This window comes from Papaver somniferum, chromosome 11, assembly GCF_003573695.1.
Source record: "Papaver somniferum cultivar HN1 chromosome 11, ASM357369v1, whole genome shotgun sequence".
NCBI lineage: Eukaryota > Viridiplantae > Streptophyta > Magnoliopsida > Ranunculales > Papaveraceae > Papaver > Papaver somniferum.
In genome coordinates this window covers 77,828,856-77,855,850 of record NC_039368.1, presented here as the reverse complement: position 1 = coordinate 77,855,850, position 26,995 = coordinate 77,828,856, and the positions used below count along the sequence as shown (strand labels likewise).

Sequence of the window (26,995 nt, the reverse complement as noted above, 5' to 3'; positions counted from 1 at the left end):
TTCAAGACCAAGTCGTACACAAAAGAAAATAATCAACTTTTTCTAGTGACAATTTAGAAAAGATAAAGAAGGAATTAAGAATCCAAATAATTGTTTCGAATATATACCGTTTATCCAAGTCATCCGATTGAACCATATATGTATGCCTTGTAATTTTAGTCGACACGTACATTTCTAATTACTCGTTCGATTTAAAGTAGATATTTATGACCACGGAATCATATATGAACAAGTGTTAGACAGATGTTCTAGCTCTCATAATCTACTTAACTATACATGGAGTTTAGGAAGTGCTTTCACCACAAGTGTGCAGAGCGTAAGAAAATGGTGTGGATCCAAATGACAAAGTAAATTATTACTTAGTTGTGCAAACATTAGAAAGCCTTTTACTTTACCAAACCGTGTGTAACCTGCAGGAAACATTGAGATAGGCTGATCACATTTTCTCACTTTATTTCTGAGTGTTTGCACCTTTTGAGAAGAAAGAAAAGCAAAACAAAGAAAGGCAAGTAGAAGGCCTAAAGCACTACCCCACTCAAGCATTTTTTATAGACAGAGGAAAAAAAAGTAGATAAAGCTTAACAATGAAGAAAAGCAGCTAACAAAAACACATACCAATTAACCCACTACTAAGTTTCTGGTCAGTATTAAGTCTCTGTGTTATCAGTATCATCTACATAGCATAGAAGTTGTTTGTGTATAGCACTCAGAGAGACAATCAATCATTCTGCAAACATGTATAGATTCAGTAACACAGTGATAGGTTTCTTAAATCTCTTCACACTCTTAGCTTCAATACCAATCATAGGTGGTGGGTTATGGATGGCAAGAAGTAGTACAACATGTGAAAGTTTCTTACAAACACCATTACTAGTTGTTGGATTCATAGTTCTTATAGTTTCCTTGTCAGGTTTCATTGGTGCTTGTTTTAATGTAGCTTGGGCACTCTGGGTTTACCTAGTGGTTATGTTAGTTCTTATTGGGACATTACTTTCATTGACCATATTTGGATTTGTTGTTACCAGTGAAGGTGGTGGGAATGTTGTAACTGGAAGGATGTATAAAGAGTATAGATTACAGGATTATTCTTCGTGGTTAAGAACTAGAGTTCAAGATCATAATAATTGGAGAGCTATTAGGACTTGTATTTTGGGTTCTAAAACTTGTTCTAAGATTTCTACTTGGACTCCTCTTGATTATATGTCCAAGGATATGTCACCTGTTCAGGTATAATATCTACTCTACACTTTTTCTTTCTCAATTTGTTGTGTTTAGTGTTGGAATTTCATTGTTTGTTAGATTTGATAGATAGATTTTCGCAGAATTGCACGTCATGTAACGGTAGGTCAACATGTTTGTTCAATTAGTCCCAATTTCTTGTGGAGTTAATAAAAGATTGCATATCTATCAGTTTCTTGTGAAATTCATTAGGAAGCTAGATTTTAGTGCTAATGGTATATGGATATGGTTTTGCATATGCAGTCTGGCTGCTGCAAGCCTCCAACATCATGTGACTACGCAGCAGCAACATTGGTACCGCAAGATCCAGACTGCTATAGGTGGAGCAACTCACCAGCATTCTTATGTTATGAATGTGATTCTTGCAAGGCCGGCGTACTTGAGGATGTGAAGAATAGTTGGCGCAAGCTCTCTGTACTCAACATTGTTGTAATTGTATTTCTCATCTGTATTTATTCAATTGGGTGTTGCGCGTTCCGTAATAGCCGGAGATGTGAAACTGACTATCCTTATGGAAGGAATCGTATGAGCAAAGCTCGGCCAAGATGGGACTACTACTGGTAAGAACTGCTCAATTACGCAATTTTGTGCAAATTAGACAACAAAACGGTTCTTAATTCGAGTACATGGTTTTTTTCAGGTGGAGATGGTGGAATGAGAGAAGAGACCAGCTTTATTAGGTCCGTCTACCGTCTTTGGCGTGTCCAATCTAAGTGTACATGGAACCCTATAAGTGGGAGTATGTAGTGCCAGTAATGGCACTGTCTGTTTAACAGAAGACGGTTATTATGGAAGTACTTGGAGCTGTAAATAAGTTTTCTGCTTGAGTATGTTAGGAAAATCCCAAAGAGGAGCCTTATGATGACAGAAGCCGACAAAGGGCGGCGCAGCCGCAAGATACCAAGTGATTGTAATATACAATTTATTGGATGTCTGTACTCATTGTGCACCTAGCATTAATCTCATTTATGTAGTACTCTTTTCAGAAGTTTAATTCAGTGTCTGGGTCAATGTCTCAATGATCTTCAGAATATGTACATTACTAATGGCAACTGCAAGATGAAACTTAGCTTATATAAAGACAATTCTCTTTATTGATGTTTAGAAAATCTCTCAAAACTAAACACAAGCTCTAATCTTGCTCATATGATCAACCACAACTTTGGTGATCATATATATATAGAATTATGAATTTCTTTCCTAGTCCTATTACCTTATTACATGTCTTTCCTTTCTTCGAATTAGATGACTTCTAATTCCCTTAGGATTACATCAATTTCCTAATCTTGTCCTAACCAGCTTGTTAGTGACTTCTCTGTTGAAGTTAATCCAACATTCTCCCCCTTAAGCTTCAACTGTGCTTGTGAAAAATCTTGTACTCCTATTAATTTCCTCATCTCTTCAAACCTGATCCGAGCCAATGCCTTTGTTAATATATTTGCCTTCTGCTCAGTTCCTGGTATGTGTTCTACGTTAATGACCTCCTTCTCGATGCATTCTCGTATGAAATGATACCTTTTGTGAATGTGGTTCGTCTTCCCATGAAACACTGGATTTTTAGTGAGTGCAATTGCAGACTTATTATCAATCTTGATGATAACTTTTTCAGGTTCTCTTCCTTTGATTTCACCCAATAATTCTTGAAGCCATATTGATTGTTTAGCTGCTTCTGTTGCGGCCATAAACTCAGCTTCACAGGATGAGAGGGCTACAGTGTCTTGCTTCTGTGAACACCATGTAATAGGTGCTTCACCTAGATAAAATATATGACCAGTTGTACCTTTTCCATCATCTTGGTCAATATTATGACTGCTGTCACTATACCCAACAATTCCTTTTGATCCTCCTCGACCATACTTCAATCCACAGCTGATTGTTCCTCTTAGATATCTCAATATCTGCTTTATTACATCACCATGAGACTTGCGTTGACTCTACATATAACGGCTTGCTACTCCCACATAAAAAGCCAAATCTGGTCTTGTGTGTAGTAAGTATCTAAGGCATCCAACATTTCTTCTATAAATCGTTGGATCAATCTCATCTTCTTCTTGTTCCTTTGAAACTTTAAGTCCAAACTCCATTGGTATCTTAGTTGGATTACAAGTTTCAAGTCCTGCTTCTTTCAGAATTCTCCTTGCATAAGCTTCTTGTTTAATCTGAATCCCATCTACTCCTTGATGAACTTCTATGCCAAGGTAATAAGTGAGTTTTTCGAGGTCCGACATCTCAAACTTTGATGACATTTCTCTCTTGAACTCATTGATCACCTTAAGGGAGTTGCCAGTCAAAAATATATCATCTACATAGACTGCAATCACAAGAAGCGTTCCATTTTATTCTCTTCTGTATACTGATGTTTCTTTAGAGCACTTAACAAATCTGATTTCTCTTAAGATTTGATCTAACTTTGTATTCCAGGCTCGAGGAGCTTGTCTTAGACCATAGAGAGCTTTTGTCAACTTGTAAACTCTATGTTCTTGTCCCTTTACTTCAAAACTTTCTGGTTGTTCAAAATACACATCTTCTCGCAATTCACCATGTAAGAATGTTGTCTTAACGTCTAAGTGGTGAATTTCCCATGAGTTTGATGCTGCCTCTGCAATTAATAAGCGTATTGTTTCAATTCTAGCAACTGGTGCAAAAACTTCATCAAAATCTATGCTTGATTCTTGTACATATCCTTTAGCTACAAGCCTTGCTTTGTATTTATTGAAAGTACCATCAGCATTCCGTTTTATTTTGAAGATCCACTTAAGACCAATCACTTTTACCCCACCTGGCTTATCAACTAGAAACCAAGTCTTGTTTCTGTTGATTGAAATAATTTCTTCTCTACATGCTTGTGTCCATTTAGACGAGACATTTGCTTCCTTAAAGCTCATTGGTTCGTCATTAACAGAAAGTAACATTATCTCACATTCTTCCACGGCTTGAAGAACATAATCCTCAAAATACTGTGGCTTATGTATCTGTCTTGTTGATTTTCGCAGTGGAATAGATTGAGTTATTTCATCGATCTCCTCTTCTTCTTATTTTCTTCTTCTTCGTTATTCTCAGTGTTTTCATTATTCTCTTCTTCTATCAGATTTCTGAAAGCTTTGAATCTGTCAAATGCTTCACTCTTTTCTTTCATAAGAATAGACCACATATATCTTGAGAAGTCATCTATAATAACAAATATGTATTTGTTATTTGCAAGGGTTTGTGGTGTAATAGAACCACATAAATCAGCATGAAGAAGCTCTAATGGCTTTGAGGCTTTGAATGTTGTTGCTTTTGGAAAACCTTGACGCGTTTGTTTCCCAACTAAACATGATTCACAGATCCTTGATTCATCGTTTATCTGTGGTAGCCCTCGAACCATCTTGTTCTGAGACATTGCCTTTAAAGTTCTAAAGCTTATGTGTCCAAACCTTGCGTGCCACTTCCATGTCTGATCTTCCAGTCTCATATTCAGACACAATGGCCTTCCAATCATGAGACTTATCTTATAGAGTCTATTCTGTGAGCGTGAGACTCTAACTAAAAGTCTTCCACTTGGGTCATGAACTGTTAGATAATCTTGTCGCATTCTAACATCACATCCAACTTCTGTAGCTTGTCCTAAACTTAGAATGTTGCTTTGTAAGTTTGGGATGAAGTAGATGTTTGTGACAAGCTTCTGTTCTCCGATCTTGCTCTAAAATAGAATTAATCCTTTCCCTTCAATTTCTACAGAATATCCATCCCCAAACTTCACTTGTCCTTTGATTTTCTCATTGAGTTCAGAAAAGTAGTGTCTCTTACCAGTCATGTGATTGCTGGCTCCATTATCTAAATACCAGATTCCTTCTTCTCCATCCTTTGATTCATAGTTCTTTGGTATTAGTTTCCCTTCGTTTAAGAATACAACTTCGTGCATGAAAAGAGTTGTATCTGCTTCTCTTGTTTCATTCTTGTTTGCTTCTTCCATCTTTTGTATTCTTTCAGGGCATACAAAGGAGAAGTGTCCTGGTTTATCACATCTGTAACAAATAATGTCTGATCTATCCTTTTTTCTTTCCCTTGGTTTTGATCATTCTGACTTGTTGTTCTATCTTGTGAGTTAAACCTTCCTCCCCTTCCTCGGCCTCTGTTTACTCTACCACCTTTTCCACGACCTCTTCCTCTTGTCTTAGAGTTTTGTTGGTAAGAGTTTGTGTACAAGAGTTTTCCTTGAGTTTCTCCATTGTTTTCTTCATCAAGGATTCTCTCTTCATATGCTTTTAATCTTCCAATTATATCTTCATAGCTAGTCTTCTTTAAATCTAAGACTTGTTCGAGAGAAGCTATGATATGAATATACTTGGATCTTGGTAAACTATTGAGAAACTTCTTTACCAGTTTATCTTCATCAATGGATTGTCCAAGTGACGCAGCTTTTGAGGGTATCTCTGATAGCTTTCCTGCAAAGCTATCAATAGTATCAGTGTCTTTCATCTTCACTCTTTCAAATTCAGACATTAAGGTTTGCAGACGGGCTTCTTTAACTCGATCAGCTCCGAGATTACGTGCCTTTATTGCATCCCAAATTTTCTTTGAAGTTTCTTGTTCACCAACTTGTAGAACAAGACATTCTGGTATTGCTTGAAAGAGTAATCGAGTGGCAACATTATTTTTGTCTGGGTCCAATGTACCAGGATCAATTATTTTCCAAACTTTGTAGATTTTCATCAGTACCTTCATTCTCATGGCCCATACTGTGTAGTTTGTGGCGTTGAGGATTGGAACTTGTATTGATGATGGCGTGAACTGTTTTGCACCCACAATGGTGGTTTCGTTTTCCATGGCTCAGAAACTAGCTCTGATACCAATTAATGGCAACTGCAAGATGAAACTTAGATTATATAAAGACAACTCTCTTTATTGATGTTTAGAAAATCTCTCAAAACTAAACACAAGCTCTAATCTTGCTCATATGATCAACCACAACTTTGGTGATTATATATATATAAAACTATGAATTCATTTTCCTATTCCTATTACCTTATTATATGTCTTTCCTTTTCTTAGAACTAGATGACTTCTAATTCCCTTAGGATTACATCAATTTCCTAATCTTGTCCTAACCAGCTTGTTAGTGACTTCTATGTTGAAGTTAATCCAACAATTAGTTCTATATATGCGCGATGGCTTTAAGTTTGGTCATTGTTTTAGCTGCAACGATTTACTAAAACAGTATAATTCGTACTTAATATCCCTTGATCGTAAAGTTTGAGCTGCAACCATTAAATTACAGGCAGAGTCACAGAGTCGGGTCCATTTGATTAAAGGGGTAAATGCGACCCAGTCTGGATGATAGGATAGAAGTAACATCGTTGGAATCGTAGTCAGTCATTAGATATTTCGGAAACAAGAGCAATAGTATGACATGTCTTTGATGTTACTTTCGTAGGCCAAAAATTTCATTGCTGACATTTATGAGGGACGAAGAATTACGTAAACTGAAGGAACCCGTTTTTCCTAGATCCCGACTTGTCGAAGCTGAAATTAGAGGAGTTAGTCGATTCACGGCGCTATTGCTTGACTACTTCAATGTAGTAGAGGATAGAAAACACTAAAGTTCAGCTGGGTGCATCATAAATACATTTCTACATATTTTGGAGAAAGGTATAGAAGAAACTTTAGGACTTTTACAACCAACGGTAACAGCTTGTCGCTCTCAATTTTGCGTACTAACGGTAAAAAGCAGCAGAAGCATACGATTTTTCTCCCAACAAGGAATTAATGAATTGAAAACGATCCTCACAAGTTGGACAAGTCTATCTAGAGTTTTTGGGCATATTTGAAGACATGGTCTTCCACTGGGACATTTCCATGTACTATATTTTCATCCCAGAAAACCACTCTCTAATCTATTCCATGTCTAAAAAAAGACTGGTTGTGTTGACCGCCTTATTACCCTTTTCAATAAATTCCGGCAAGAGGTATTCCAAAAGTTAAAGTTGCAATTTTCAACTGTAACCATTCAAGATGCAAACACGTACAGAATCGGGTCCATTAGAATAAAGGGGGTGGGGGGTAACGTACAGTTTTTAAATGTGACCCAGTCACTACAACATGGGATGATAGGATGGAACTAAGCCACTGGAGTCCTGGAAAACAAGAACAATGATATGGCATGTCTTCCGCGTTTCTCTCGTAATTAAGCAAAAACTTTTTATTGCTGGTAGTTATGAGAAACGGTATTCTCAAGAGGCTGACTATTCTTGATGCTGAAATTGGAGTGCTTGAATACTTTAAGAGGTAGAATACAATAATTTCTATAAGTAAGACTAGAAAAGAGTGTTCTTGGTCGCTACCAAGCCCTATCTACTGAAAAGTGCTTTCAAGTCAAGGTGATCAAGCCATCAAGGTCCATAATGTCCCAATGAAAGTTACTTCCTTACCTGGTTGATGCCGTATGGCTCGTTCTCACTCAAGATAACCTATAGAAAGGACTAGGCAAGAGCATCCTAAATTCAGACTTGGGTTTGCTGATATCGAATGTGTAAATCAAACTTGCATTTGCTTTCTTGACGAATTCAGACTCAGCTGGCTGCATTCCAGATACATTTGTTTGCATTTGCAGAAAGGTATAGAAGAGACTCTAAGGCTTTTCTATTAGTTGTACCTGCTTGTGGAGTACATGTCGCTCTTAATTTTCAAATTATGGTAAAAACCAGAACAGTAGTATTTTCGCCAACACCAATGAATGAATGAAGCAAAAAGGATGCTGGTCCTCGATGAAATTCATTGTCTTGGTCATATCTATCTGGACATGATCTTCAACTGGGACACCACTGTAAACAGAAGGGTTTTCTTTCCATGTATGTTTCCGGAAAGACATGTTCCAGAAGCTCGTTATTACTTTAAGAAGAAGAAGCATTTTTTGGTTCATATAAGCATAGATATGAGCTTTTGATGCTTAAATTGACACTATCTTGACATTTTAACACTATTTAGTTTTTGTGGCGCCCAAATCAAGATTAATATCAAGCTGGTTTTCTCTAAGAAAGTTTTTTTTTTCCATTGTTCGCCCTCACAAAACATTAGCGCAATTTCATTATGCGTAATCTTGTTATCCACCCGCTTGAATTTCATCCTTTAGGATCAAATTAAGCATGTCAGAATTCTACCCCTGTTTTAGTGACTTCCTTGGACTGGAAACAAAATTCCAATCGAAGTTCGGTCAAGGGCATGCAATTCACTTGAAGTAAATGAACCATGGTTGTAGACTTAGTCATCTGCAATGAGAGTGATATTTCAGTCTTTATTATGGAACCCCCAATTCGTGGAAGAGCTAGAGAGAGACTAGACTAGTTCAGTGGTGCGACTCAAGATTTTGAGACTTTAAGGTAGAGCATGAATAGTCTCAAAGGTATTTAGGAAATGGAGATAAATGCAGTCAATCGAAATGTCTCTGTTTTGTGGCAAGACCCTAGCTCCTAAAGATACTTATCCTTACCATGTAGGACTGGGTGCCGGAGGATTGACGGCATCTACAGTCTAAAGAAATACCGTGAAGGGTATGGGACACCAATATTTAACTTCTACTTGGGTTTTGTTTTTTCTTTGTTTTTTTTCTCTTGAAGCATGGGTTGTTTTTGTTTATTGGTTTGGTCTCTTATATATAAGTCCCGGCTAATTTGGGGCCTAATGTGATTATTTGGGCCTACGACTATGAGACAAAAAAAATATATTTTGAAATAAAATGGATAATCCCTTGTCCAACTATTTTACAAAATGATAAAACTACCCCTGATTAATTAGTACTAGTTTGGGTGATTAAATGATGTTTAATCAAGTTTACCCTGGAATCAACTACCATTAATTCATCATCAAAACTTGATTTTTTTTCTTAAACTCGATCCAGAATCAGTTGATGTTAGTGCAGTTGTAAACCGATTCTGGTTTGAGTTTTTTTAGATGACGAAGTAAACCCAGAATCGGGTTTTTTCAAAACTCACATAAACGTATACCCACATAATCTAATTATACTTTACTTTCAAAAACAAAATATTCATTACATACTTTAGGAAGCGCATTACATATATAGGATTCAGTATGGGTATTCTAGAATTTGACACATCAAGTGTTCGTCAATGAACCTCCGAGCACGTCAGTACAACGTCGTATATTCTTTTCGGTGAATGAACTTAGTTTTCCCATTACGAATTCTCCATAGCCCATTGGAACATTCCATCTGAAATTCAATGAATTCGTAAATGTTAGTATGCCAACTTTTAACGATGACATAAGTATAAATATTATCGGATTACTCACTTTTTCCCTAAGAGCAACTGCAGTGGTGCGAGCATAACCAAAGACCAAAGAGGGAAAAAAAGATCAAATTTTGGGTTTAGTATGGTGTGTGACGCTACGGTGGAAAGACTAAATTTGGTCAGACGTACATTATACGTTCGCCTGGTGTGAGGGCGTAGACTATACCAACGCCTGATTGGGTAGATCCTAAAAAAAAAAAAAAATTAAAGAAGTGGGGCGGAGGTATAAAGCCCGCCCCACTAAAATGGTTTTGAAAACAAAGAATGGGGCGGGGGTATAATGCCCGCCCCATACAAAATAATAATAAAAAAAAATGGGGCGTAGACTTTACGTACGCCCCATGTGGAGCGTAAACTATACCAACGTCTGATGTGGGGCGTGGAATATACTTCCGCCTGATGTGGGACGTGCACTATACGTCCGCCTGGTGGTGGGGCGTGAAGTATACCAACGCTCGACTATATTTGGGTTTAGTCTTGGTCCCAGACCAAATATACTCTGGGTTTTAGTCGTTGATCAAAATTTGATCGATAGTACGTTCCACTACGTCTGTTCAAAAGACCAAATATTTGGATTTACTCTCCCACTGTGGACGCTCTAAGAGGAGCTTGTGGATGATGTTGATATACCATATTTCTAACTTTAACATACTCTCGCATTGCAGTTTTTATGTAGTTGAATCGAAATGCCAAGTCTCTCCATTTGCGGTTGTTGGGATTCGCGATATGCCTGTAAAAGAACTCTTCAAAAATATTGAATAAATATCATTCTGACATTCATGGAACATATTAGCAAACGATTTAACGAGACACAAATCTTCATACGATTCCCAATTCATGACATGCTTATCTACTTCCGGACCCCATTCCAATTTCTAGGCTAAGTGTTTGATGTGGGAGTGGCTCAAAGAGGTTGTCCTTATATATATATAAAGATTCAACGACTATTTTTTTCAAATTCAATTCACACAATCAGATTTTAGATATGTCCACATAGATCGATTCCTAACAAAATCATATAAAATATTCCTCTCAATAATCGGATTTTACAGTTGCACATGTAATCCAATTCTCGGAAAAAAAAAGTTACAGAGAAGGTTCCAATTTTCCTTAGTAGAATCAGATTACGTGGGATTACGTGGGATGCTCACATAAACCGATTCTTAAAGTTTGTCAAAATATTCCCTTGAACAATCTTTTTAATATTTCACTTGTAATCCGATTCTTGTCAAAATAAGATTCAGAAAGAATGTCACTTTTCCTCACAAGAATTGGATTACATGGGATGCCCACATAAACCGATTCTTAAGGTTATCAAAACTCTGGATTTTTTTGTTTTCTTAGAATCGGACATTAAAAGTATCCTTACAAACCGATTCTAAAAATTTAAAAACCAGGTGAACGAAATTTTCAGAATTGGTCTCTGTGGTGCACCTTCAAACCCGATTCCGAAATTGTTCCCCTGGAGAACCGTTAGAATCGTATTTTATACAGGTAAATGTAAACCGATTATGATAGAAAAACCTTCCAGAATCATGCATTTTTTGCACACACACACATTGTAGGTGGTTCTTTTGTCGCGTCTTAGACAAATACAAACAATTTTCAAAAGAAACCAGATTCAGTCATTCATAAAGTAGGAATATAACCAAACATAATTCGACAATAAGTTTAAGACATAAGTTTTGACTCCATAATTATCCATAGTTAAAGACATAAGTTTGAAACCATTCATTCATCAACACTCACACCACGACCACGTCCACGTCCACGACCACCTCGTCCTCGTTTAGCAGGTTGGGCCCTACTCGATGCACCTTCAGAATTCCTTTTTGTGGCAACTCTCTTCCTCTTTTTCTTTGGCTCTTCCTCCTCCACCGGTTCCCCAAACTTTGCACCTGCTTCTACATCTTCGAGACTGTTCAATTCATCAATCACCTTTTCATTAGCCTTAACATTTTTCCCTTTCCTGATATCTAGCTTTTCTTGGGTTATCAAGTGCTCGACTCGTCTTCTCTGTTTCCATTTTAAACAACAAACGTTCAACAAATAATGTTAAAAAAATTAGCAAAACCATAATTGAGTAACAATACACACCAGGTATTTGAGAGTTGTATCTTTTTCATGTATCTGGGGACTCTCATCTACTCGTATCACTCGCGAAAAATTAAGGTACCACGGCATGTAACCCGGAATTGCCTCATCATCTGTTCTTAATCGACCATCCATAGAATATCCGTTGAACCTTCTGTCTTCCCAATATTCACATGATTGTAAAGGTTCGTGAATAATATCAATATCATTATCCAATGATTCTGTTTTTTTCTCATTGATATTAAACTTCTTGTGCTTCTTTGGGATTTTTTGTACGTATTCGCATTGTCTTGCGACTCTCGTCGGGTTGTACATTACATATCCTTTTGGATGAAACAAAGGACCAAAATAATGATCTTGCTCTTCTCACCCAACCATCTTTCCTTTTCTTTTGTCCAAATCCTTCTTGTAAGGGTCAAAGACGACATCTTTCTTCGTCAAGTTTTCCAACTGGCGTCTCAACTTCAGATAAACCACATCTTGAAACTTTTCCTTACTGTTGTAGGTGTACATGTCACCATAAAAGTGACCGTCCCATTCCTTGTTCAGAAAAGCCCTTTCAGCAAATATTGGGAAGTGCAAATATATCCACGCCTGCAGAAAATCCATATTCCCTCCGATTTGGTTCCATTCAGCCCTAGAAGCCTTTCTCAACTCGTTCAACGAGAGTGCAAGGATGGCAGTTCCCCAAAAGTATTCGTGAATCTTGTTAAATGGTTCCAACAACTGAATAAAGTTGGCGTTCACACGGGCACCGGAAACATCGGGAAAGATAACAGATCCCATGATGTCGAGGACATACGCATTGGCCGTGGCGAAGATACGTTCCTTGGTCACCTCTTTTCCCTCAACACAAAGCTTCTTTGTTCGCATGAAGAGGTCCCTCAACTTCGAGAGATGAAATATCCTCTGCTTTGCTTTTCCTACTAGCATCTGTGACTTGTTAATCTCCTCATCCCATTGGAGTACATTCTTGGTGAACACGTAAATCTTGTCCCAGTAAAGCTCTTGCACGTATTCTTTGTAATTTACGTCTTTACCATATATGCTTAACCCGGTAATGAACTTTGCATCATTTGGAGTTATCGTCATTTCGCTAAACGGAAGATGCAAAGTACCCGTTTCCCCATAGTATCTCTCGGCAAAGGCGGAGCAAAGAGGTTTTTCGTAACCAAGATCCAAATTGTCGACCGTAGGCATCAACCCCGTAGATTTGACTAGCTTGACTACTTCTTAAACTTCTCCAACGGTTGATTCCAGTCCTTCCAATGGCCAATTCTTCATCATACTCACTGACGTTCCTGGTTTCATACGATGAAAAACATCCTTGTGATCCTATAAAACAAAACAAATCCGATGGACAATAATCAAAACACTACATTGATAATAAGTTTTATGTTATAAGGTTTAGGTAGTTACTATGGTATGGCAGACGACAGTGGCCCAACTATCTTCGTACCCCCATAAAAAAGTTCCTCCATCATCGGCTAACCCATAAACGGTATCAGTAGGGCCGCGAGGAAACATCTTCAGCGGGTCAGGCATGTGGCTTCCTTTTTTCTTCTTTGGAGCATCGATCTTACCTTGTTCTTGAGCGTCTCCTCCTTGGACTTGTTGTTGAACTTCTCCTCCTTGGACTTGTTCTTGCACTTCTCATATCTCTTCATCAACTCATTCTCACTTTCTTCTCTATCACCTTCATTCTCACTTTCTTCTCCATAACCTTCATCCTCACTTTCTTCTCCATCACCTTCATTGCCACCACTTTTTTCTTCATTAACATCCTCCTCACCACTTTCTTCTTCATCAACTTCTCTATCACCACCTCCTTCTTCAGTAGGTGTATCAGAATCAGATTCTTCTTGTCTTGGTTGCTCCGCTTGAGGTGGTGGGTCATTGATGCGGATCCCTTTAGCTTTACTCCCCGATCCCCTTTGGTGGGAAGCATTTAAAATTTGACGGCTCTCTCGACGAGGTCTCAAACTCTGAGGAGAATCAAAGTCATTTTTCCTCTTATATTTCTTTTCGGCTTGGTTTTATTGATTTCCCTTGTTTGGCCTGTAGAATACGGAGATAAGCGACAAACAACAATGGAATTGAATGCATAATTTAGAATTCAAGGTATACAATTGGTTTACTCGATACACATATACAGCCCGATTCCAAACATAACACATAAACAATCGGTTTATTTAAATGCTCATGTAATCCGATTCTAACAAAAAAAAAAAGATACAGAAAAATTGGGCTTACCAGAATCGGTTTACTCGACACACATGTAAAATACGATTCTAGCATTACACATCATTAATAGGTTTTTATAAGTACTCATGTAATCCGATTAAGGGCTAAGAAAATAACAATTCAAAGGATACACAATCAGTTTTTATGGACACATATGTAATCTGATTCTAACGAATTTTTTTTTACAGAAAAACGATTATCTCTCCAGTTACTGAATCGGGTTATGTGGACATTAACATTGCCCGATTCTGGTCCAAATTTTTCGAACCAGACAACATATTCAGAACATCGGGGTATGTGTACATGAACGTCAACCGTTTTCTAAACACAATCCGGTCACAAGTACATTAACATCGTCTGATTCTGATAAACCAGGAAAATTTTGATTTCAAAATTTTAGTTTTTTGAGCGATTGCATGTTACTAAAACCTAGTTTAGAGGATTGGGTTAATAGAAAAGTACCTGATTCGACCCATTTCCTCCTCTTGTGGGATCAAAGATGGTTCGTCTTCCTCAACCTTTTTCTTCGTTTTGTTTCTAATCGCTTCAACAATTCCGGGATTATTCTCACTATGAAATTTCATGTTAGTAGGATGCTTCACTCTTGTTTAATTCGTCATTTTATAGAAGAAGAAAACGATTAATCGTTTTTGGATTGTCGAAAATCGACGACGTTTTGGTTTCAAAAAAATGAAAAAAGAGGGTGAGGAAGAAGAGAAGAATCGGTTTATGAAGGGTTGGAAATGAAAATCTGATTTTGTTTTTAAGTTTTATTATTAAGAGTTAATGAGGGTAAATTGGTAGTATTAATATTTTTAGAGGGTAAATTGGTAATTTCAGCAAATTTAGACATCCCATATCCTTCTACATTGGGTGGATGTGGAAATCTGTAGGCCTCAAATAATGGTACTAGGCCCCAAACTAGCCACGTTATAAAGCTCCAAAGAACTGGTAATATTTTTATTTATTTTTCACTCTTTTTTCCTCTTCTTTTAGTAGCTATCAAATACAAGGATAAAAAAAAATCTAACTATTGGTACAATATTTGATTTCAATTATCTTATTTTTCCCGAAAAAGATATACATCTGTTGACATGGTTATTCTCTCATAATTTAAGGAATAATATTTTTTTTGTAGAATGCAAACCATAATGAGTTTCATTTATTTCTCTTACAATGAGTTTGAAGTTGATTTGTTCTCTTACAAATGACTACATTCCAAAAAAACAAAAAAAATAGCACATTCTGAGAAACATAACACCGCCAGCTACTACCTTGAAAATTCATCGTTGAGAATTAACGGTTAAAATTAAAATCAATAGATGGTGGAATTTAACATCTCGAAATGTATGAATTTTTCAGTACAAATGTAGAGATTTTTAAGAGGAACACATTATCAACAATTTAGCTTCAAATTCCTTGTCGTTGGTCTTTTAAAAATTGGCGCCGAAATTATGAGATATTGTGAGAATATCCATGTCAAAATGAGGTAATGGTTGAGGTTGAGCATTTGTTTAGAGAAGTCATGGGGTTGTTGATAGTTGATTGGTTTCATATGCGAGTGAGAAGGAACTCCCAAGTTGTAGCGATGATGTGGAAGTGTAGGAGTATATGAACAACCGTTTTTGTATCAATATTTCATTGGGGCCATATGTTGGAGTTGGTGAGGTGGATACGGTTTAGAATAGCGAGGGTTTGATAGAATTGCTTTCCACGAATAAAAAAAATGTATTTTGGGAGGACACGATATCCACATGAAATTTCGGATTAAAACGGGGTTCCGATAAAATTTGATATGTTGCTCGATTTAAGCATTTGTATCCAAATAATGTAGTGTTTCTTTCAAATTTCATATGCAGACAAATAATCTAATCAAAAGGATTGCCTCAAGATAGGTGAAATTTATTATTTTCCGGGATAGCGAGGAGAGGTGGTTGTTTAGCTTATCAAGTATCCAATTATGAGATAGATGATCTGTGATATCTATCACTGTCAGAATAGGTTAGCATTATGCAAGATCGATATCTCTAAACCGCAGGATCTAGTTTGCTTGGATAATAGTTTCCAAACCATTCTTGATACAACGAAAGATATGGTGTTTAATTGTAGGTATGAGAAATGTTAATTACTTGGATTGTGGACTAGTTGGTGATGGGTTGCTATTGTATCCTGAAAAACTAGTTGTTGTTTAAGATTTTTTATTTAAAGAGGCTGGCCCAGATGAAATCAGGTTGTTTATGTAAATTCAAGAGCACTTTTTAATAAGGCTTTGTTATGATCACTACTTTTACTAATATATATTCCTCCTTTCATTTTGGGTTTGCTTAATTTATCCATATCTAAGGCATGAAGCTTTCTAACTAAAGCGTCATGCCCACAGTAAAATAAACTTTGTTTTACTCTAATTAGACTAGTGGAGTTATATTACCTCCCTGTTTGAGGCCTATGTGTTTTATCGAGGCCTATGGATTTCGAATCCCACCTATAGACTAAGGGGATAAGGGATTTCTAAACTAGGTTAAAGTACTAAGTTACCCTCACTATTATAATTCAATTGTAAGCTTATCCTTATACATTTTAAACATATCCAAATCATTTCAAAGCTAAAACTTATTCAAATCATTTCCCTTGTAAACTAAAATTAAAACAACTTCATCAATCGATTCTAATGATATCCGTCGATTTATAGAAAGTCTCATCATCAAGCTAAACATCTTCGATTGTAACCCATTACTCTTAATTATAATTGTGCTTGCCTTATCCATTCACAAATGAAAAAGAAAAAAAAAGGTTTATGTGTTTAACCATAATAGGTCGACGTTCGTGTTCATATTGACCAATTCCTATGATAATTGGTCGATTATCATGACCACCTCAACCGATTTATTCTGTATGTGTTTTCTGATTGAAGAACATTTAACCATAATCGGTTGATGTTCATTCCCATATCGCTCGATTCTGGTATGGAAGAAATACCCAGTTTTCTCTAAGTTTTTTTTGTTGTTGCTAGGATAAAATTATGTAAATGTTCACATAATCTGATTATATATATAGCCTTTATTTTCTTATTAAGGCGGATTTTAGTTAACCCAAATTTTTCCTGTTAATACTCGATCATAGAATGAGTATCAAATCATACTCATTATAAAACCGAGTGATGTACACTCGACAGTTCGAATATAAATTTTATACTCAAAATGAAAACAATTTTATACCAGATCAGTATGAGTATAATTATACACCCAATTTCAAAACGAGTACGATTTTATACTCGAACTAAAAATGAATATGTCTTCTCAAATATAATATGATTACATACTCTATTTGAAAAATGAGTATGAAATCAGACTCATTCGAGTGTGGATTTAAATTATGTTTGATGTTTTTCAACACCAACAGATAATCGGTCGATGTGAAGATTTATACCGACCGATTATGGGAATCAGAAAAATTTAAATTTTCAATTTGTTTTTGAAGCTACAAATCGGTCCATGTAATAATTAATATCGACAAATTCTGGGTTTTCTTCATGAATGATGAATATCAACAAGAATTGGCCTACGAGAACATGAACATTGACAATTCTTGGTTGATGATTTTACAAAAAAAATATATAGATATTTCATGTTTGGTGATCATTAACATTAGCTTATTCTGAGTTAACAAGATTAACCATTTGTTAATCAATGAAACTAACACTAATTAATCAGTGACAGATTAGCCATTAACTAAAATAGTTGGATAAAAGTTTTTTTTTTATTTTACTTCAACATATTCCTTTTTATCTTTTAGTGGTATGCCTCAAATAAAGAACGCGCGATTGCGGGATATCAAAACTAATTGGGGGATATAGCTACATGACAAAATAGGGATCCAAATATCAAATCTGGGTCACCCCTTATGTAATTATTTTTTTAATTCCTAATCTATCCCTCACTAATCAGGTTTAGTGGTTAATAATATATTAGTAAAATCTTAAGTATTTGGGGGATAATTTAGTGTGCATTTTTATTTGAATTTGTGTGAGGGGGGTGAGAGTAGAAGGAGGGAAAAATATTTTTGGGTGGAAATTTTTTTTGTGAGAGGAGAGAATTGCAGCTGCTGAATCATTAGCTCAACTACAACAACGATCATATATTCAATCTTCGGTTAATGATAACAACTCACAATTGGAATTATATGATGAACCAACACCCTTGGATCATGATTTTTGTGAGCATCAAGTGTTTTTTGAAGAACCAACCCAAGAAAGTAAACATGTTCAACATACAAGCAACCCCAACACATAGGTAATGCTTCTAAGGGTCGAAAATTTGTTGTTTTTTTTTAAACCGCCATTTTTTATCTGAAAAAGCTTGGTGCCGGCATACCCGTAGAATGAATACCATGTCGGCACCACCAGAACCGGCATAGTATTCATACTATTTCCATGCCGGCAATAGATTTCCCCAATTCTGAAACAATTTCCGGCGTGGTCTTCAACCAAAAAAACCATGCCGACACGAAGTTAACTTTTACCTACCACCGAATATTCCATGGAATATCCAAACCGGCATGGTTCCCTTCTAACTTTCCATGCCGGTACCACCAATAAAACATCCAGAAGTTAGAGAGTTTTGAACTTAAATACCGACGTCTTATACAAATTATCGAGCACGCCGGAACCTATTACCGGCGTGGTAAAAAAATTACGGACCAAACCGGCACGAGATACCGGCTTGGAATCATTCATATCTAGAATTCCGGTACCACTAGAAAAACATCCAAAAGTTAGTCACTTTGGTGCCGACATTGTTTTACAAGTATCTGGAATGCCGGCTCCGGTTTCCGGCGTCGGACCTTGTGTAAAGAGAATTCTGGTATTACCAATTACGGCATCGATGTTCAAGAAAATACAATGCCGGTACTGTTTAAAATTAGGTGTTATTTTTCAAGTGCATTTCCGGAAAGCCGGAACATTTTTCGAGATTGTCGGCACTAAATTCCGGCTTAGGTCGTTTTTGCCGAACTGCCGTCGAGCATGTCGGAAATAGTACCTGGCATAGTACTTTAATTTTTTTTTTGAACTAATTAAATTTTCTTTTCATTCATTCTTTAGATTGTGACATACATTGATCCAACAAATTCCAAACCGCTTGGTTCGGATACATCCGAATACTATAAAATGCCTCCGGTATGTTACCAAACAATACTTTTCACCTAGTTTTTAGAACTTTATGTGGGGATTGCTTGTAATGAACCTTATAATATTCCATTGTTGTCCTTATGTAGGGAATAAAATCTCCACAGGAAGCGATTTCTTGGTCAAAAGAGACGGCTCTTAAGAACATGTGTGTGTTGGTGAGGAATACCCAACGTTCAGATAATTGTTTTGAGATGGTTTGCGAGAGAAGTGGCAATACAAGGAGAAGAATAGCCATAAGAGAAAGGTTTATGTATATCCAAAGAAGACCAATAGGGTATACAAGACTCATACGAGGAAGGATAATTTCTCCTTCAAGATTGTATTCTATTTAAGAGACAAAGAAAAGAAATGGGATTGTGCGGTGTGGTTTGGCCGTCATAACCACCGGGATCCGAAAGATTTTGTTTGTCACTCTCTAGTTGCGAAGCTGAAACCTCATGAATTCGAGGATGTAAAGATAATGACCAAAGTATGTATCAAACCAAGAGTGATTCTCAGAGGCTTCAAGGAAAAGGATGATCATAACGTTTCTTCTCTAAGTATAATCTACAGCGCACAAGCAACCATTAGAAGGGTGGAATGGGAAGGGAGGACCGTTATGCAAGAATTTGAGAAGATATTTTGGGATCACAACTACACGCGTATCATCAAAAGAGGATCGGACAACAAACCCCTTCAAATATTCATTGCGCATCCTTTGCTTTCACAAAGCTCATACATGTGGTGGTGTTCTTATGATGGATTGCACCTACAAAACAAACAAATACAACATGCCGTTGGTCAACATCGTGGGGCAAAAACTCTAGTACCGGCATGGAATCTAACATCCAATGTATGCCGGAACAACTAACAAAATCATAGGGTTTTCTGTTGATTAGAAGCTTGCTACCGGCGTACTCGTAAAAGTTCAAGTAAATGCCGGTACTAGGTTCATAAATCGTGTTCATCCTAAATTCAATGCCGAAACTAAGTTCCGGTGCGGTCTTCAACCTAAATTGAACGCCGGAACGGGATACCGGTGTGGTCTTCATCCTAGATTGACTGCCGGTACTAGTTTCCGGTGTGGTCTTCATACTAAAATGAGTGCCGGAATTTCTGAAACTCAACTGTTTCACTTAGGGTTTCGCGATTTCGACCTAAAACCATTGCTACAAATCGATTGAAACACTAATTAAACAGTTTTAAATGACTTACCTTCTCACAGAAGCCATATTTCTGAGTAGTTGATCATCCGATAAAACTTGTTCTTCGTTTTCTTACTCTTGAGCAATCAAAGCAAGCCTTTTCTTTAATTTCTGTTGAGCAATCGATTTTGATTTCGATTAGGCATCTGATTTGTTTCGTGAAAGCATTCTTTTGGGTTGGTTTTAATCGAGAAGAAATTGTTGGTTCAACTATTAATCGTAGAGTATATGAAGAACGATGATGAAGAGGAGAGGAAGATGGAAGAAAAAAAATTCAAAACCTAACCCTAAGTATCGAGTATGCCGACACAAATCAAATGGGGATTACTGATTTTGGTTTTTTGGTTTTGATTTTAAGTTTTTAATTTAGTGGGAGGGTATAATAGTCTTTTCATAATGTTTCTTAATTAATCTAAGGGTGTTTTAGTATTTTCGTCCCAAAAAACATCCCTTAGCAGACACTTTTGGTTGGGGGAAGTAATTCATATCCCCAATTAGTTTCCATATCTCCAATTGCGCGTCCAAATAAAACTTATAGGGCTCAAATTAGCAAGGTTATATTTTTTTTTTTTAAAAGGAATAAAAAGGCTTATTTCCTATTAGTATTATTCTTTTTCTTTTATGATTCTTCATTTAGAAAATAACATCTCTACTTTAGGTAAAAAGATTTTTTCATTTTTTGATTTTTGATCTTCATCTTTCTCAGAGAAAAATAAAAAGAAAAAAAAGCGTTCGAAAAATATATCCAGATGAGAAAAACAATTTTATTGTGGATCAACAATTCAACTTGCCCCTTGTCTTGTCATTTTACAAAGAGGATTCATTCAGTGGGAATGCTTCCCTCAAAATTCTCCCATAAACTACAGGGTCCGTGAAATGTTGGACACTTGAACTAGTATACTACCTAAATAATCTTTTCGTGCAGGGCTTGACTTTTTGAAAGTCCTTTTTGGCAACTCAAGAACTTTATAGGCCGTTGTGAAAGGAACAAAAATGGATGTCAATATGAATCGACAAAAGGCTAGTTTGCATCCACTTGCTGAGAGTTTTGGACCCCCTCCGACATAATACATCCCTTTCATTGGTTGATACTTATCCACATACATTGGACATGAGCTTTGGTTTTTGGTTTCTTTTGAACAATATATTCGGCTTCCGCAACTGCAAAGCAATTCACCAGTGCGTGTAACTTGCTTCATTCCAGGGACCGACCCAAGAAATATAAATTTTCTTTTAAGGCCCGGATTAGAAATCTTGATCGAGTAAAAAAAATTGTGGACTGGAAAGCCTATCAGGGCTAAAGTCCCTTTTAGTCCAGTTGTAGGTCCGTCATCGCTTCATTCCGTATACCAAACAAAATATGAACCAATTTAACAAAAGCTTTTTTGTCAAACGATATTGGACTCTTACAAATGCAAACATAAGTTGAACAAGTGAATTTTCAAACATTATTATATTTTCTTTTGTTCATGGCTTATATCCTTGGACTAAATATAAAGATTTGTTGATAAGCACTATGCGATACATTTTGTCAAAAATCTCTCTTAGACTCTTAGTGTATAACAAATTCTCACAAAATACACATACCGGAACTAAGAAAATTTGAGGCTATTATCATTGCTCATGTGATTGTCAATTTAGAGCTCTAAACATGCCATGATAAAATTAATGTCACAATCGACGTTATCATTGAATTTTTAAACATGAGTTCATTTTTTCCAATTTAGAGTCTAATGTTTTTTTAGGTATTTTGAAATCGGTCGGTCTAGAACTATTTTTTTTTACAACTTGTAATAATGATTGAAATTTCATGATGGAAGAATTCTATTTCTGAATTCCATGCCAACTGATCGGTTGGAACAGATCATTGAAGTACATATCGAGCATTAATCCAAATGGTGCTCAGATGAGAATAGCCACCATATTTTTGTTTTTCTTTTTTTCTTTTTTTGAAGCAGGAGAAGAATAGCCACCATGAGAGTTGCCTTATCTCTTGTATAAAATGTTTAATATTTATTGTTAACTCTCCCGGTGCAAATGTAATGGGCAGAACATTAAGTTGGATAGAAAAATCCAATCACGCACATGGTTAGAGGAACCAAGATCAAGAATAGTGCAAGTAGTATCGGTTATTGTTGACTTAGAACTTGTTTGTTTGCAGCTGACTCGGCGTCTGAATCTGAGTCAACCCCTGACTCGGACCGAGTCAGCAGTCAGACCGTTTGTTTTCCATTTTGAGTCAGATCTGACTCGACCTCTGATTCAGACATAAACCCTGACTCGGACTCATTTGAGTTAGGTAACAAAATACCCCTGACTCATGAGACCAAACCACTGACTCACTTATTTCCGAGTCAGATGAGTCAGATCTGACTCAAAACAAACATATCGACTCAGATCCAGATGAGTCAGGTGATTTCACTCAGATCCAGATGATTCAGATCCAGACGACTCAGATGAGTCAGGAGTAAACAAACATGGTGTTAGTCGAGATAGACATATTACCCGTAGGAGAGTCATTTTTAACTAAAACAATTATTACTATTATTTATTTCATTCAAATATTTTGAAATCTATTTAAGTATTAGTATTGTTGAAATTTCATTGCTTAGCAGATAATTGCTAAACAATTATAAATTCACACTAAACAGACTTATTTATTATTTTCCGAAGCATCAAAGACTAGGACTATTTCTTTATTTGTACGTGTCTGCTTGTGCAGGTGCCTTGTTAATCTTTTCTATTTATGTAATTAACTAAGGATTTATTTGTTTAACCAGGGACAGATCATTACAAACAAAAAAAAAAAAAGAAAAAAAGCTCATCTAGTCTAGTCAACTGGTCAGCACCTTCTCTTACCCATCCTCCTCTATGATTAGTTGAAAAGTCAAAGTCTATCTCCACCACTTATATCGTTAGAGAATGATTTTTTTTTTTATCATATTGGCCTTAGCCAATCTCAAAAATAACATATTTGACTATTAACTGTCAGTTTCCATATAAACCCAATAAACTTCTTACTCCATTTCGTATCATCTTCTCCACATTCTTCATCTTCTCATTCCTCTCAATTCTTTCTTCTCTACTTGAAAAAATTCTTGTAAATTCCAAGTTTCTCAAAAGACTCAATTCATTTTGCGCGAATTGAGCGATAAATATAGAGTTAATTTGTTGCATGAACAAACCAAAAATATAGTCACCTTGCAGCATCCATCAATATACAATGGCAGGAGAGACTACTTACGATCGTAGTTTAGAGGAAACCCCGACATGGGCTGTTGCAGTTGTTTGTTTCGGAATTGTGTTAGTTTCCATTATTATCGAGCATGTTCTCGAACTCATTGGAGAGGTAATTAGTCCTTCCTTCAAATTCCATTAACAAAACGCAACATTTACCCATGAATTTAAACCACTTTTTTTTCCCTTCCATTTTGTAGTGGTTCCACAAGAAACATAAGAAAGCTCTGTATGAAGCACTTATGGTGGTCAAAACAGGTGCAAATTTGATAAACTCTAGTCTCCTCCTCATGAAGTTACATATCCATCCATGAAAGAATAATTGGAATAACTTAATTTTTTCTTCTTGTTGTTGCAGAGCTTATGTTACTGGGGTTTATATCACTGCTCCTAACATTTACGCAAGACTATATAATCCAGCTTTGTATACCAAAAAAAGTTGGAAATACATGGCATCCTTGCCCAATCAAAGAAGAAAAAAAAAAGGGTTATACTTATGAAGAGAAATATTGTGGGAAACAGGCACGTTGATCATTTTTATTTTTTTTCCTTCGCTCAATTTGATTTTCACTCAACCAATTTTCTTTTTTCCTTTTTATGAAAAATTATTGATTCAATCTAAAATTAGATTTAAATTTAATGCTTACAGTTATTGCACCTCGTACAATGACATAAAGAAATATCTAATGTTTGGTTTCATATTTTGCAGGGTAAAGTACCACTTGTATCAAAGACTGCCATCCATCAACTCCACATATTCATTTTTGTCTTGGCAGTTTGTCACGTGCTTTATTGTATATTTACCATGGCTCTCGGCAGGGCTAAGGTAATTAAATTTTGTTCATGGTGAAAGTTGGTAACAGTACCAATTCTTGTAAAATTTTGGTGATTGAGTTTGATTGTTGTATGGGTCCAATATCAGATGAGGAAATGGAATAACTGGGAAAAGGAAACTAAATCTGCCGAATATCAGTTCACTCATGGTTAGTTATTAAATTATTCCAAGTCCTGAACTCTGAACTATATGCACTTAATTTTTCGTATTTTAACCACGGATTGATCCTTAATTTAGCTCAATCCTGAATCTAGAACTACACATATGTGAAAACTGACTTTTTTATTTTTGGGGCAGATCCTGATAGATTTAGGTATGCAAGGGATACAACATTTGGGAGAAGGCATATGAGCATTTGGAGTAGATCCACCATTCTCCTCTGGATTGTAAGTATTAAATTTGTTTGCCAAAACCTTGCATCTCATATTTTAAGTGTTGGTCTTGCATATATATACACTTGCAAAGTTGCACGAGAGCTTAATGTTTCTTCGAATGGAATGTTGATGCAGACATGTTTCTTTAGGCAGTTCGTTAGATCAGTTCCTAAGGTGGATTATTTGACACTCAGACATGGTTTTATCATGGTGAGCTAAATCTTTATTTGATAACATTTTTCACCGGTTATAAAATTGTATACGGTCGCAAATATCTAATACTAATAGTTAATATCAATTTCAGGCACATTTGGCTCCACAGAGTGCGATCCAATTTGATTTTCAGAAATACATGAGGAGGTCTCTTGATGAGGACTTCAAAGTTGTTGTTGGGATTAGGTACGTGATCATATCTCTTTGCTAGTAATTTTTTAGAGAAAGAAAGCCGCCTCTCTTAAACCCTGCAAGGGATGCTATAAACCATATTTTGTACAGTGGCATTAGCAGCCTCTACAGCTAGTAATACATATATCAGCATCTACATTGACATTTCTTGGACGTCATAGCGATAACGACACCGCTGGCTTGACGACCGTTATATCTTTTAGTACTGATCATAATTTGTTGTGTTTATGTTTACAGTCCAGTGCTCTGGTTCTTTTCCCTACTTTTCTTAATGGCCAGTACCAATGGTAAGTAGCAGTGAAAACACCAAGAAAATTTCTATTCCTTTTACTCGGGGCGTACGCCAGTTCTAATCGTCTAAAACATTTACATGTTGATTACTGCAGGATGGCGCTCTTACTTGTGGCTGCCCTTTATTCCATTGATTGTAAGCAGGATTAATCAAAATTTGTCTTAATTTCAAATTTAAAAGTGAAGTTTTCAGTATAATTTATTGGGTTTTTGATACTTGGTTCATCAGATTGTACTGGCCGTGGGGACGAAATTACAAGTGATTATAACACAAATGGGTTTACATGTACAAGATAGAGGAGATGTGGTACAAGGAGTGCCCACAGTAAAACCAGCTGATGATTTGTTTTGGTTCAGAAGTCCACGTCTCATTCTCTACTTGATTCATTTTGTTCTCTTTCAAAATGCATTTCAAGTGGCTTTCTTCATATATACTACTGTAAGAACTTATTCAAAACTTATTTCCCAATCTCCTTGAGTAATAACATCTTTTGATTTCAAAGGTCTAAATTTGTTTTTCATGTTGAAAATTTTCAGTATGAATTTGGGCTCAATTCTTGCTATCACCAGAAAGCCGCAGATGTGGCTATCAGGATTTCAATGGGGTGAGTGTCAGTCTAATCTAGTAATCTCCATTTCCAGCATTGTGACTTTTTGTTGAGCTTGGAAACATTATTGAATGTTAAAGCTCGTTTCCATACTTTCTAACTTTGTATTATGTTGGTTTGATGAATTTCAGAATCTTTGTACAAATCCTATGTAGCTATGTCACTCTACCTCTCTATGCCTTGGTTACTCAGGTTAGCAGAAATTTCTTCCATCTATAACCCCGGGCGCTAATGCCTTGCATTGTTGCACAATTTTAAGACAATGCTCCTTGATTCTACTAACTGGTTCATGATTTATGTAAATGAATACAGATGGGTTCCAACATGAAGACAGCAATATTCAACCCAACTGTGGCAGTAGCATTGAAAAAATGGCATCATCAAGCAAAAAAACAAATAAAAGAAAGCCGAAAAGGGACGCCAACGTCGAGTATGCCGTCGACTCCGCACTATGGCATGTCACCAGTACATCTTTTGCATAACAAAAACCATCGCAGCAGTGAAGCCAATAGCCCTCAGATGTCTCCCATGCATCGAAATTACATGGGTGCTGCAAACGACCATTGGGATAGCGAATCACCTTCACCAATGCATGACGATTCTAGTCATAATGATGCATTTAGAGCTCGCCTTGGTCCAAATGAGGAAAGACGAGTCTCACCGTCTGAATTAATACCGATGCCAAATCTACCGCCCGTTAGAAGTGGCAATGAACGAAGTGGTGAACGGGAATCTACTGATCAACATGAGATTAGTATCGGTTCCGCTTCTACGAAACATTTCTCATTCGCTAAAAGACCAAGTGTGTGATCATACTAGGATTGTACCTGCTACATTTGCATAGTTACAAATTAAATTGAATTGATTTTCATTTAGCGGCGACATAAATCAGCTAGGCTCGTCTGCAATATGTATCATAGTTTGGGGCGCCTCACCCTATTTTATATATGAAAAGAGCGCTATCTACTACCAAATCAGTTAAATAACACAGATTTTTTCGTGTTTCCGATCATC

General features: G+C 36.4%; 4 protein-coding genes across 5 annotated transcripts; 2 read left to right on the top strand and 2 right to left on the bottom strand.

The window, feature by feature from the left end:
* Positions 1 to 520: 520 nt before the first annotated feature.
* LOC113324843 (tetraspanin-6-like) lies at positions 521 to 2,343 on the top strand. Its single transcript, XM_026573128.1, has 3 exons — positions 521 to 1,227; positions 1,483 to 1,799; positions 1,880 to 2,343. The coding sequence occupies exons 1-3, from the start codon at positions 736 to 738 to the stop codon at positions 1,917 to 1,919; spliced, it is 849 nt and encodes a 282-aa protein (XP_026428913.1). The 5' UTR covers positions 521 to 735; the 3' UTR covers positions 1,920 to 2,343.
* Positions 2,344 to 11,984: 9,641 nt separating this feature from the next.
* LOC113324613 (protein MAINTENANCE OF MERISTEMS-like) lies at positions 11,985 to 12,710 on the bottom strand. Its single transcript, XM_026572916.1, has one exon. It carries the CDS (start codon positions 12,708 to 12,710, stop codon positions 11,985 to 11,987), a length of 726 nt encoding a protein of 241 aa, XP_026428701.1.
* A 141-nt stretch (positions 12,711 to 12,851) lies between these two features.
* Positions 12,852 to 14,446, bottom strand: LOC113324611 (neurofilament medium polypeptide-like). The gene is made up of 4 exons (XM_026572915.1): positions 14,325 to 14,446; positions 13,772 to 13,833; positions 13,202 to 13,428; positions 12,852 to 12,953 (listed from the first exon to the last, which is right to left on the bottom strand). The coding sequence occupies exons 1-4, from the start codon at positions 14,444 to 14,446 to the stop codon at positions 12,852 to 12,854; spliced, it is 513 nt and encodes a 170-aa protein (XP_026428700.1).
* Positions 14,447 to 23,207: 8,761 nt separating this feature from the next.
* On the top strand, positions 23,208 to 26,993 carry LOC113321987 (MLO-like protein 6). Of its 2 annotated transcripts, XM_026569980.1 has the most exons (14): positions 23,214 to 23,580; positions 23,669 to 23,726; positions 23,827 to 23,990; positions 24,178 to 24,294; positions 24,391 to 24,451; positions 24,601 to 24,689; positions 24,813 to 24,887; positions 24,982 to 25,076; positions 25,320 to 25,369; positions 25,469 to 25,509; positions 25,603 to 25,812; positions 25,911 to 25,978; positions 26,113 to 26,173; positions 26,294 to 26,993. In XM_026569980.1, exons 1-14 carry the CDS (start codon positions 23,455 to 23,457, stop codon positions 26,789 to 26,791), a joined length of 1,713 nt encoding a protein of 570 aa, XP_026425765.1. In that variant the 5' UTR covers positions 23,214 to 23,454; the 3' UTR covers positions 26,792 to 26,993. The 2 variants fall into 2 exon arrangements, with proteins under 2 accessions (XP_026425766.1, XP_026425765.1); XM_026569981.1 differs by lacking the exons at positions 26,113 to 26,173; positions 26,294 to 26,993 and having other exon boundaries at positions 23,208 to 23,580; positions 25,911 to 25,982.
* Positions 26,994 to 26,995: the final 2 nt, after the last annotated feature.